The sequence below is a fragment of the Galeopterus variegatus genome, unplaced genomic scaffold, assembly GCF_000696425.1.
Source record: "Galeopterus variegatus unplaced genomic scaffold, G_variegatus-3.0.2 Scaffold114, whole genome shotgun sequence".
Classification (NCBI taxonomy): Eukaryota; Metazoa; Chordata; class Mammalia; order Dermoptera; family Cynocephalidae; genus Galeopterus; species Galeopterus variegatus.
This window is the reverse complement of record NW_007726225.1, coordinates 878,354-890,981: the sequence shown is the minus strand read 5'-3', so window position 1 is coordinate 890,981 and position 12,628 is coordinate 878,354. Positions and strand designations below refer to the sequence as shown.

Sequence of the window (12,628 nt, the reverse complement as noted above, 5' to 3'; positions counted from 1 at the left end):
CCTATATGGGATCCGAACCCGTGGCCTTGGTGTTATCAGCACCGCACTCTACCGAGTGAGCCACGGGCCGGCCCAGTTAGCTAGTATTTTATTGAGGATTTTTGCATCAATATTCATCAAAGATATTGGCCTGTAGTTTTCTATTTTTGATGTATCTTTGTCTGGTTTTGGTATCAGGGTAATGTTTGCCTCATAGAATGAATTTGGGAGAATGGTCTCTGTTTCAATCTTTTGAAACAGTTTGTAGAGAATTGGTATCAGTTCCTCTTTGAAGATTTGGTAGAACTCTGCAGTGAACCCACCCAGTCCTGTGCTTTTCTTTGTTGGGAGCCTTCTGAAAAAAGCTTCAGTCTCTTTTATTGTTATTGATCTGTTCAGATATTCTATATCTTCTTGGTTCAGTTTTGGTAATTTGTATGCATCCAGAAATTTATCCATTTCCTCCAGATTTTCAAATTTGTTGGCATATAGATGTTTATAGTAGTCTCAAATGATTCCTTGTATTTCTGAGGTGTCAGTTGTGATATCGCCTTTTTCATTTCTAATTTTTGTTATTTGGGTCTTCTCCTTTTCTTAGCTAATCTTGCTAAAGGTTTGTTGATTTTATTTATCTTTTCAAAAAACCAACTTTTTGTTTCATTGATCTTTTGTATTGTTTTTCGAGATATAGCTTTCACAGTATCCCACAGGTTTTGGTATGATGTGTCATTATTTTCATTAGTTTCAAGAAATTTTTTGATTTCCTGTTTAATTTCTTCTTGGGCCCACATGTCATTAAGTAGAATGTTGTTTAATTTCCATGTGTTTGTATAGTTTTCAGAGTTTCGTTTATTATTGATTTCTAATTTTAACCCAATGTGATCAGAAAAAAATACATGGAATAATTCCAATTTTTTTGAATTTGTTAAGACTTGCTTTGTGACCTAACATGTGGATTATCCTGGAGAATGTTCCATGTGCTGATGAGAAGAATGACGTTGTTGGATGGAGTGTTCTGTAGATATCTGCAAAGTCCAATTGGTTTAAAGTATTGTTTAGATCTTGTGGTTCTCTGCTTATTTTTGCCTAGATGATCTGTCCAATATTGAGAGTGGGGTGTTCTGATCCCCTGCTATTATGGTATTAGTGTCTATCTCATTCTTTAGGTCTATAGTGTTTGCTTTGTAAATCTGGCTGCTTTGATGTTGGGTGTGTATATATTTATGATTGTTACGTCTTCTAGTTGAATAAATCCTTTTATCATTATATAATGGCCTTCTTTATCTCTTTTTATGGTTTTTGGTTTAAAGTCTATTTTATCTGATATAAGAATAGCTACTCCTCAGGCCAGCCCGTGGCTCACTCGGTAGAGTGCGGTGCTGATAACACCAAGGCCACGGGTTCGGATCCTATATAGGGATGGCCAGTTTGCTCACTAGCTGAGCGTGGTGCTGACAACACCAAGCCAAGGGTTGAGATCCCCTTACCAGTCATCTTTTAAAAAAAAAAAAAAAAGAATAGCTACTCCAGCTCGTTTTTCATTTCTGTTTTCATGATATATCTTTTTCCATCCTTTCACTCTTAGTCTATGTGTGTCTTTACAGGTCAAGTGAGTCTCTTGAAGACAGCATATTGTTGGGTCCATCGTTTTAATCCAGTCAGTCAGTCTGTGTCTTTTGAGTGGAGAATTTAATCCCTTTACATTTAGAGTTATTATTGAAAGGTGTTGATTTACTCCTAGCATTTTACTGATTTTTGTTTAGATGTCTTAAGTATCTTTTGTTCCTTTCTTTCTAATTTTCTGTTTGTCTTCTGTATTTGTTGGTTTCTTTGGCTGATAAACTATTTTTTTCTCTTTTGTTAGCATTTTTGTTTTGCTGGTAGGTATTGTTCTTTCTTGCATATTCATGGCAGTGATGATTGCTTTTGTGGTATCAAACCCAGTACTTCCTTGAGAATTTCTTGTAGGGCTGGTCGTATGGTAGTGAACTCCCACAGTTTTTATTTTTCTGAGAAATATACTATTTGTCCTTTATTTCAGAAGGATAGCCCTGCTGGGTAAAGTATTCTTGGCTGGCAATTTTTGTCCTTTAGTGTTGTGAATATATCACCCCATTCTTTTCTGGCTTTTAGGGTTTCTGATGAAAAGTCTGATGTTATTCTGATTGGGGCTCCCTTTTAGGTGACTTGCTGCTTCTCTCTTGCAGCTTTTAAGATTCTCTCTTTGTCTTTGAGTTTTGTCAGTTTGATTATCTCATGTCTTGGAGAGGACCTTTTTGGGTTGAATATGTTTGGTGATCTTTGGACTTTCTGAATCTGGAGATCTGTGACTTTCCCTATACCTGGGAAGTTTTCTGCTATTATTTCATTGAATATGTTTTCAATACCACTTCCTTTTTACTCCCCTTCTGAAATACCCATGATTTGGATATTTGAGCACTTAAGGTTGTCAGTTATCTCTCTTAGATTCTCTTCAATTTTTTTGATTCTTTTTTCTTTTATTTGGTCTACCTGTGATAATTCAAACAGCCTGTCTACAAGGTCAGAAATTCTCTCTTCTGCTTGTTCAAGTCTGCTGGTTAAACTCTCTGTTGTGCTTTTTATTTCACTGAATGAATTCTTCAGCTCTACAATCTCAGTTACATTCTTTTTCCAGGCATTGATTTCTTTGTACATTTCTTCTTTCAGATCCTGTGTATTTTTTCTCATTTCATTGTGTTGTTTAACGGAGTTTTCTTGTATCTCATCTAGTTTCCTTGCAATAGTTACTCTAAATTCCTTGTCTGTCATTTCAAAGACTTCCTATTCTATAGGATCTAGTGCTTGAGAGTTATTAATTTCCTTTGGTGGTGATGTACTTTCTTGATTTTTCATATTGCTGGTATCTTTCCTTTGGTGTTTTGTTATTGTGGCCAGGGGTATCATAGTCCACTCATTTCACCCTGATGTCTGGCTTGGATCCTGAAGGGACTGCTGCTTCTGGGCAGCAGAAACTAGCCTGGGCCAGAAGTCCCGCTCGGCCTGCCTTCTCTGGATGGGCTGGCTCAAGGTGTGGGAGGCTTGAGGTTAAGTCTGTCCCAGTGGCAGGACAGCCTGGGCCAGAAGTCCAGCCCCACCTGCCTTCTCTGGCTCAGCTGGCTCGGGGTGTGGAGGCTCAGAGCCTGTCAAGTCACTCTCAGAGGTGGGGATGGACTGACTGGGCCAAAAGTCCCACCCTGCCTGCCTTCTCTGGCCTGGCAGGCTTGAGGTGTGTGGGCCCAGAAGCTCTAAAGTCTCTCTACAGAATGGGGAGCAACCTGATCTGGCATCCCACAGCAGGTGGCTCCCATCTGCTCCAATGCAGATCTCAGGTCCTCTGTTGCTGCTCCTCAATAGATGCAAATTGTTTGCTCTGTGGGAGACAGCGACACCAGGAACTGACTACTCCGCCATCTTGACCGGAAACGACAAAGTTTATTTTATGAAGATATGTTAGAGGTCACATGGGTAGTGCTATTGATATTTAAAGAATACAGTAAAATAAAAAGTCTGAAAATTTTAAGATTCAAGATTTCAACCTGTGATTTCAAGATAGAAATATTCACGTTTTAATTATCATTTGTAGATATGATTTCATTAATTGGTTGTGGAAAAATGAAATTTATTGATTAATGTCACAGTAAGAAAACTCACAGATAGTGCCATAGTGAGCACGATTTATGCAAATTTATGTGTAGCAGTTTTAAACACACTTGTCAATGCACATAGGAGGAAAGATTTTATGGGGATTGATCACATCTCTTTGGCACTTTTCTTACTAATTTTCCCTTTCTTTGCTTTTTGTTAACAGTACAATCTTTTTGCACCTGAAATTCAATTTGATTTCCCCAAAACATCAGAAGTTGTGACTTTTGACACTCCCTTTGGGAAGTTTGGAATTTTCACTTGCTTTGACATTTTTTCTCATGACCCAGCTGTGGTGGTGGTGGACAAGTTTCAAGTCGACAGTGTTATCTACCCCACAGCGTGGTACAACACGCTGCCCCTTCTCTCGGCTGTTCCATTCCATTCTGCGTGGGCCAGAGCCATGGGAGTCAATCTGCTTGCTGCAAATACCCACAACACCAGCATGCACATGACAGGTAACTCATGCTGGTCATGCACCAGTTGGCAGTGACAGTCTGAGGTAGTCTTCATTGATTTTCAAGCCATATTTTCTTTAATGATTTTCTTATTAATGCTAATATCACAAAATTAATAGTAGCATGAGTTTCTGCTTAAGAAACATCATCCTTGTGAGCAAAGGAGGTGAAAGTTATTATCTCAGTTTTATATGAGGGGAAATTGGAGATAGAGAGAAGTCAAGTCACATAAAAATCAAAGCCAGATCTAAGGAACTTCTCCGCCAGCATCCATCAGTAATATTGAAGTATATCTTGCTGTTGAGATAAGAAAATCACTTCAGACTTAATCAGGTTTTCAGAGTTTATCCTTTATCATATCCATGTTCAAAGTAATGCAAGCTCCCCTCCTGACTGCTTTGTAAATCATTGATGCAGGTGAAGAGTCTCAAACACAAATAAATTCAGTAGGTCAGTGGAGAGCTAAAATTATTCTTCACGTTTGGAGAATTTTCTCATTTGTTGTTAAGTTGGCTTAAAAAAGATTAAAGTAAAAAAAAAAAAAAAAAGGAAGCCCTTCACATCTAATGATAATTTCAGTACAAACAATACTTTATGGAGGACATGGAGTCAAATCAGACCTTATAGCAATGTAACAGCTGTCTCCTAAACTATTTTGAAAATGCTTATGCTTTAATAACTTTAATTTCACACGGTAATAATTCTATTAGTTTGTCACCATAAAAAAGTTGAAACCAATGTTTGTGTTTCTTGTTGCCTGTAGGGAGTGGTATCTATGCCCCAGAAGCAGTCAAGGTATATCACTATGACATGGAAACAGAGAGTGGTCAGCTGATGCTCTCAGAATTGAAGTCTCAGCCTCGCCGTGAACCCACCTATCCTGCAGTTGTTGACTGGGGTGCATATGCTGAAAGTATTAAGCCATTCTCCTCTGAACAGTCACATTTTCCAGGGATGATTTATTTTGATGAGTTCACCTTCACTGAGCTTAAGAGAAACACAGGAAATTACACAGTGTGCCAGAAAGACCTGTGTTGTCACTTGACTTACAAGATGTCTGAGAAGCGAACAGATGAGGTCTATGCACTAGGTGCTTTTGATGGACTGCACACAGTAGAAGGCCAATATTACTTACAGGTAGAAATGCTTAAATGTGTTAGAATGATCTTATTATTAGTTTTTCTTTTAGGTCACCATTGCTTTTCTTTAAAAATTGTGTTGGATTCTGTTAATTGGTATAATGTTATGTTTATCATTGAATTCCTTGCCCCTCCCCACTTTATTTGTTCAGTCCCAGAAAGAACAGAATTAGTTCTCTTGGCTGCAAGGTAAAAATATAAAGCACTTTGGTTAACTTTCAGAAGGCCAGGTTCAAGTTTAAAAAGATGCAACTTCTGTGTATTCTCTTTTTTCATAAGGTTACTTTAAAGCAGTGTTTTTCAAACCATCTTCAACTGAAGTCCAGAGTAAGAAGGATATTTTACATCATAACAGTATACCTAAGTGGATGTGTGACTGAGTTATTTAACTGAAACAGTTTATGAAATAATTCAAATTAGAATTAGAAATAGCTACAATCATATGCAATGCATTCTGATTTTTTAAATTCTAGTCTATTCCATTTGGCTTTATTTTTTTAAAAAAGAGCAAATCCTGACCCACTAAATTGATTTTAGGAATCATTAATAAGTTGTAACCTGCAGTAGGAAAAGAAAGTTTGAGGGAACTTAAATATTCCTTTATTCTTTGCAATTGTATTATTTAGCCTAGTTTTCTGACTACTTCTCTTTTCTTTTCCTATGTAGGTGTGCACATTACTGAAGTGTCAAACCACTGACCTGACAACTTGTGGGCAGCCGGTGGGGTCAGCTTTTACCAAGTTTGAAGAATTCTCCCTCAGTGGCACGTTTGGAACCAGTTATGTTTTCCCACAGCTCATTCTAAGTGGGAGTCAGCTTGCCCCTGAAAGACATTATGAGGTAGGAGTTTTTCAGGATGATAAAGTTATTTGAACGGATGTGGTAGAGTGGCATAGAGAGAATTTTTTAAACAATGAGACAGTATTGCAAGGTCGTGGCTCACATTCTACAAGAGATGCTTTAAAAACATGCGGAAACTATGACATGAAACACAAGTTGTGGTTCTAGATTGTCTTGAGGCAGTGATGGAGAATTTTCCTACATAAATGTGATGTTGAGATCCAAGGCAACAGTGAACACATTGAGAAATTAAGATAAAGGTATTGACTGCTGATTAGGGCAACTCATGTTCCTTTCTTTTGCAAGGTATGGAAGGTTCAAGTAAAGTATATTAAATAATGCATCCACAAATTATTTTACGTGTAAGTTATTTTGAGAAGTTGGTGTAATGATAGTATAAATTCATACTTTGTATAGTGTCTCCCTAGTTTAAAGAACACTTTCTTATACGCTATCTTATTTGTACATCTGTGCAATAGATTTATTTGCTGCACTTTCACCCAAAGTCCCTTTGTGATTAGACCTGAAACATGAATCTGGGTCTTTTGACACCATATACTGTGTGCTTTTTGCTATTGTGCACTGCTTTAGGAGTGATGTTGCTGGAGCAGACCTCTGGGCTGAAGACCAGGCTCTGCATTGGAGTTAATTCTTTGCTTTCTTTGATCAGGTTTCAAGAGATGGACGTTTAAGGAGCCGAAGTGGAGCCCTTTTGCCTGTCTTAGTTATGGCTCTGTATGGAAGAGTGTTTGAGAAGGACCCTCCACGCTTAGGGCAGGGACCTGGGAAATTACAATGATCTCCTTCACCAGGGTCCTTTTGGGATTAGCCTGGCACAGAGAGGGAGAAAAAAAAGAAAGCCCTTAGTGTCTGTTTAGAAGAGATGTCGTAAACTTAATGAAACAATGAATAAATTTAAGAAAAGAAAAGCAATGGGTGTGTCTGCAAATTTTACATTTTGCATATGTGGTATGGCACAAAGTCATTTGTGGGAGCTGCATTCGTCTTCCATGTATGTGCATTTAAGTGTATATAAGTATGTATATGTATAGTGGAACATATATTTAAATGGGAGGAGGGCCTAGAAAATTTTTTTTTGCAGTAACTACTCTAATAAATGCAAATGTTGCTTCCAAAATGTGATGGTTTATTTTATGTCAGTTTGACTGAGCCCTAGGATGCCCAGATAGTTGGTTAAATATTGTTTCTGTGTGTATCTGTGAGGGTATTTCTGGAAGAGATTAGCATTTGAATTAGTGAACTGAATAAAGCAGAAGGCCCTCCCCAGCAGGGGTGGGTATCATCCAATCCCTTGAGGGCCTGATTAAAACAAAAAGGCAGAGGAAGGTTGAATTCATTTTCTGCCTGATTGCTTGAGCTGGGACATAAATCTCCTGTCCTCGGTGCTCCTGGTTCTCAGGTCTTCATACCTGGATTGTTATCCACACCACCAGCTCTCTGGTTCTCAAGCCTTCCAATTACCTCACTGGCTTTCCTGCATCTATAGCTTGCAGATGGCAGATTGTAGGACTTCTCAGCCTCCATAATTGTGTGATCTTATAATATATATTATGTATGTATATGTGTACATATATATATATGCCATTGGTTCTGTTTCTCTGGAGAACCCTAATAACTAATACACTTCATTTGCAAATATATAGGGAGAACTTGAATATGAAGAAAGTACTTTATTCCAGTCAATTATGATACAGGAAGTCAGAGCACAAGGGCATCTTTTTCAGTAATTATTTTTTTTTGGGGGGGGGGGTGCAGCCGGTCGGTAAAGTAATTGTGAATAACTTTTTAGCTAACTAAAATTATTACATTATCTCCTTATCATAACCTATTTGACTCTTGCGGTCTATTTGTATGGAAGTTAGATACTTGGAATGAAAATAAAAAAGAATTTTCTCCTTTAGATCACACCTCGTTTCTTTCTGAAATTATTCTACTCTAAAACCTACCCCATCCTGGTTAAGCCACCTTGCAGTACTCAGAGATTTGTTGCAGTCTGTGTTAGGGTGGGTGTTTCCTTAGAAAGGGCTGCCCTGTCACCTTTCACCCAGCTACCTTTGGTCCGTTTGCCTGACTCTCTGAGTCCTTTTTCTGGTTGGTCACTGATTAACTCTGGGAAGAGACACTCATGAGCGCAGGTGGGTTCTCTGGGATCGGGGGGGGCCTTTTTTTTTTAAAATTATAAAAAAAAAAAAAAAAATAGGGGTTTTTTGGGGGTGGGGGGGGGGGGGGGGGGGGGGGGGGGGGGGGGGGGGGTGAGTTGAGGATTGCTGAGTTTGGAGACACCTCTTATCTCCACAAAAATAATAACTGCATTTCTAGATTTTTTCCTAGATGTTTACTCCCACCCAGTATAATTCAAGCCCATACCAGAATGCAGAGACATTTGGGGCAGCAGAAAATGCCTTTGGTCTCCCCACACCCATTTTTCCTGAATTCTTTCTCCAGGGGCTATGACACTCAGATCCTAGAATTGTACCTGTGCCCTGGATTTCTCTGTTTGTGTGGGAAGTGGGCAGAGTCCCTCTTTATTGCCTAGTATTGGTTCCTGCTAGGCTTCTTTCTTTCTCTCCCTAGACAGTTGTTTGGAGGCTGTGTTATGCACCCTGGTGGCCCTGGCAATGTTGCAACCTCTCACCTCATGCACTCTTATGTAAGCCGACTTCTGTCCCCTCTCACTATTAGAGCGAACTTCAAAAGCAAGCCATATGGTTATTTCTTTTCTTTTTTTTTTTTTTTTTTTTTTTTTTTTTTTTTTTTTTAAAGATGACCGGTAAGGGGATCTTAACCCTTGGCTTGGTGTTGTCAGCACCACGCTCAGCCAGTGAGCAAACCAGCCATCCCCATGTGGGATCCGAACCCGGGGCCTTGGTGTTATCAGCATCGCACTCTCCCGAGTGAGCCACGGGCCGGCCCCATATGGTCATTTCTCAGCTCTTATTCTACATGACAAAACAAATAAGCTGCCCCTTTAAAGTTGTTTCACCCCTCATCTTTTCAAACCCCATGTTTTTTATTGTCTTTGACCTCTTGCCTCTCCTCCCCCCCCGCCCCACTTCTGATTTTACGTATATGATCTATGAATGAGGATCTCTGCTAGACTCTGCTCACACAGCTGTGTCTTCCTTATCTAAACTCTTTCTTTGGAGAGAGAAGCCACTATTATGGCTTCACCTAGTATTTCTGACACAGCAGAGATCAACTCACAGGTGAGCAAAAAAAAAAAAAAAAAAAAAAAAAAAAAAAATTCATGAGTGCCAGTTCAGGACACATAGTAATGTTTAGGGGCTACATTATAAGTGTGAAAACACTTTTGTTAAGTCCTATGGCAAAAATAATATAGTTTTACAATGTAAACAACTTTATCAGCTAGATTAATGTCAATAATAGAATTGACATGGTGTTGAAACCATTAAATATAATCTATAGGCATATATATACAGTATTTAGTAGTAACACAGATTCAAATCTGTAATCTTTTTATTATTATTTTTTCTTTTTAAAAGATGACCGGTAAGGAGATCTTAACCCTTGACTTGGTGTTGTCAGCACCACGCTCTCCCAAGTGAGCCAAGTAATCTTTTATCACACCCACATGTGTGCACACACAGATACACATATGTGTGCACAAGGCTCTTCAGAGGTCACCAAGGGAAGTGTGAGAGGCTGTGCCCACCCCACTCAGTCCTTGTTTTCCCCTCCTTTCCCCTCGTTTCTGGTTCTGTCTGCTTGAGCCAGGCAGGACATGCTCCCAAGTTCCTTTTGGGGAAAACGCCTGTATTTGTGTAATCACTGCTCTGTCAGCAAAGTTCAGACTATTGTGGATCTTGTCCCTACCATAGGCAGTGGAATGTCACATTTTCCTGTCAAGATGAAATCTGCTCCATCCATGCAGGTTGGGTTGGAGGGGTCTGGAGGTATTACTTCAGGCTTTTATCTACATTCAAAGTCATTTTGCTAGGTACAATTCCTCAGTCTCTACTGTCTACGAACAGAAGGGCTTAGTTTGTGGAACTTGGCAGGCTGCAGGTAGCTTATCAAAGGTGGCGTGGCATTAGGTATCAGGTGACCCAGCTCAGGGACTGTGGTAGAGCTGTTGGTGCCTCCCAGCTCTAGGGCCAACTGATGATACTGCACGGCCAGAGCTGCAATATTTCGTCTCTACACTTGCTCATGGCTGGTATGTGCGAGGTAATCCAGGCGTGCCAGATTCATGTCGTGGTAATGTAGGGGGAGGGAAAGGGTGATATAGTCCTATTCTTTAGTCTCAGGCGTTTAGTGAGCCTGTACTCCTGCTCTGTGACCTTGACAAGTGCTTCTCAGCCTTTTTTATCCACCCTTTTCTCCCACCCTAAGTTGGGACAAGCCTAAGCTAGAGCTGGGATTTTCCCCTCCCCCATATCAAAGATGACAGGCGCCGCAGAAGGAGCTTTCCCTTCCCCAGGGAGGTTAGGCTCTGATAAGATACTTTCTCTTGAGGGCAGGCTTTTTTTTTTTTTTTTTTTAAAAAAGAGAATAGAATTAAATGCTCTGGGCATATTTCAAAATGAGCATATTTCACCTCTCCCTGCAGAAAGCACGGGGGGATTTTTGCCCTGATTTTTGTCCGTTTGCCCTGGGAAACTGGTAGCGCTCCTGGCAGTAAAATGCGCAAAAGTGGGAGGGCTCCGCTCCTCCCCCTAGAGTTTTAACTCTCCAGGATGTCTACACTGAGCCTCCAGCCACTCATCAATCAGTTTAAGTGATCCTACTGGTACTGGCTCCAGCAGTGAGTGGACTCTGCTCCCGGTAAGCTTTTGTCCTCCGTATTTGCCTGTCTCTCCAATCTGGGGGGCAGCAGTTTGTCCTGTGACTCAATTCTCTGATGCATCTAAGAAAAGTTGTTGATTTTCAATTGTTCAGCATTTTTTTCTTGTTGTGAGGATGGGATAGACGACTGCCAAGCTCTTTACAAGTTGGACTTGAAAACTCAGTGGGAGGTTCTTATATAATATTTCCAACCTAGGAAGGTCAAAGAAGTGATTTTCTAACCCCTTAGTAATTCATTCCAGTTTTAACTTCTATGTCAGAGCTTCCTTTTAGAAAGTGTTATGTAACAATTACAACTTGCAAGGCAGGCAGTTTCCCCACCCACTTGGGCATGGAAAGTCCCTCAGGGCCAGCAAGCAGCCCGAGGGAGCTGATGTTTACTCAGGAGGTCCGGGCAACTGCCACCTCTGGGTTACTTTGGTAATCCCAGAATAAATTTATTACTATCACTGAAGTAAAAAAGCCCAGACATGCTCATTTGCAAATTGAATTATAAAAACACCATTCAAAATCAAATATACCTAAAAATAAAATAGCTAATCATAAACACTAATTCTGTAAATATTATACTTATTCACAACTGAAACAAAATTTGCCTACTTATTCCATATCAAAATCTATAAGCTCTTTCTCCATTTTATATTATTTTTCTTTCACTCCCTCTTTAGCTATTGTTTTCATTACTGGCTGGCTGTTAAGGGGATCCGAACCTTTGATCTTGGTGTTATGACACCACGCTGTAACCCACTGAGCTAACCGGCCAGCCTGTCTCTAGCCGTTCTTCATGCTTCCTCTCACTCTGTATCTTCCCTCTCATTGCCTCTGTTGTAAGCAGCCTCTAAGGCAGTCCTCGATGATTCCTGCTTCATTCATGCCCTTGTGTAATCCCCTCCCGTTGAGGTGTGGGCTGGACCTACTGACTGTGCTTTTAATGGGTAGAATACAACAAAAGCTATGAGGTGTCACTTTCCAGATTAGATTACAAAGAGAATGTCGCTTCCATCTTGGGGGGGGGGGTTCTCTTGCTCCCTGGCTCAGAGGGAATCCTGGCTCAGATGAGCTCCCCTGTGGTGAGGCTAGGAACGCCAGTCTCTGGGTAGCAGGTAAGGAGGTCCTGAGGCCTGCCATCAGTCATGTGAAGGAGTCTGGAGCTTGGAAATGAATCCTCCTTGAGTCAAGACTTGAGATAACTGTAGCCCTGGTAGCAGCTCAGTTGCAGCCTTTGAAAGAGACCCTGGGCCAGAGGCACTCAGCTAAGTTGCCTCTAGATTCCTGACTCACAGAATATGTGGGATAATGTATGTTTGCTTTTTGGAGCCACTAAATTTGGGGATAATTCATTATATCGCAATAGATAACGAGTAACTCATTTGTATTCCTCTTTGTCCTGGCTTCCTTATTTATTTATTTATTTTTTTTAAAAGATGACCGGTAAGGGGATCTCAACCCTTTGCTTGGTGTTGTCAGCACCACGCTCAGCCAGTGAGCGAACCGGCTGTCCCTATATAGGATCCGAACCCGTGGCCTTGGTGTTATCAGCACCACACTCTCCCGAGTGAGCCACGGGCCGGCCTGGCTTCCTTATTTTGAGGAAACTAAAGTCAATGAAAGTGTGGAGCTCGAATGTTTACGTGATGATAGTAAAAATAATTTCAAAATTGTAAAGCTATTTATTCTTCAAATTACATGTACTGCTATATGTTGAAGTTCTCACATATGAAT

At 40.3% G+C, this 12,628-nt stretch overlaps 1 protein-coding gene across 3 annotated transcripts in view; it reads left to right on the top strand.

Annotated features, from left to right (window-relative positions):
• Nucleotides 1-7,012, top strand: part of LOC103602503 (vascular non-inflammatory molecule 3) — a 13,795-nt gene extending 6,783 nt beyond the window's left edge. For 2 of the 3 annotated variants that reach the window (XM_008586915.1, XM_008586931.1), the window contains exons 4-7: nucleotides 3,809-4,100; nucleotides 4,864-5,237; nucleotides 5,906-6,079; nucleotides 6,750-7,012. In XM_008586915.1, the coding sequence (XP_008585137.1) occupies nucleotides 3,809-4,100; nucleotides 4,864-5,237; nucleotides 5,906-6,079; nucleotides 6,750-6,878 (969 nt within the window). In that variant the 3' untranslated portion in view covers nucleotides 6,879-7,012. The remainder of the gene's footprint in view (nucleotides 1-3,808; nucleotides 4,101-4,863; nucleotides 5,238-5,905; nucleotides 6,080-6,749) is intronic. The other variant, XM_008586922.1, reaches the window with a different exon arrangement.
• Nucleotides 7,013-12,628: the final 5,616 nt, after the last annotated feature.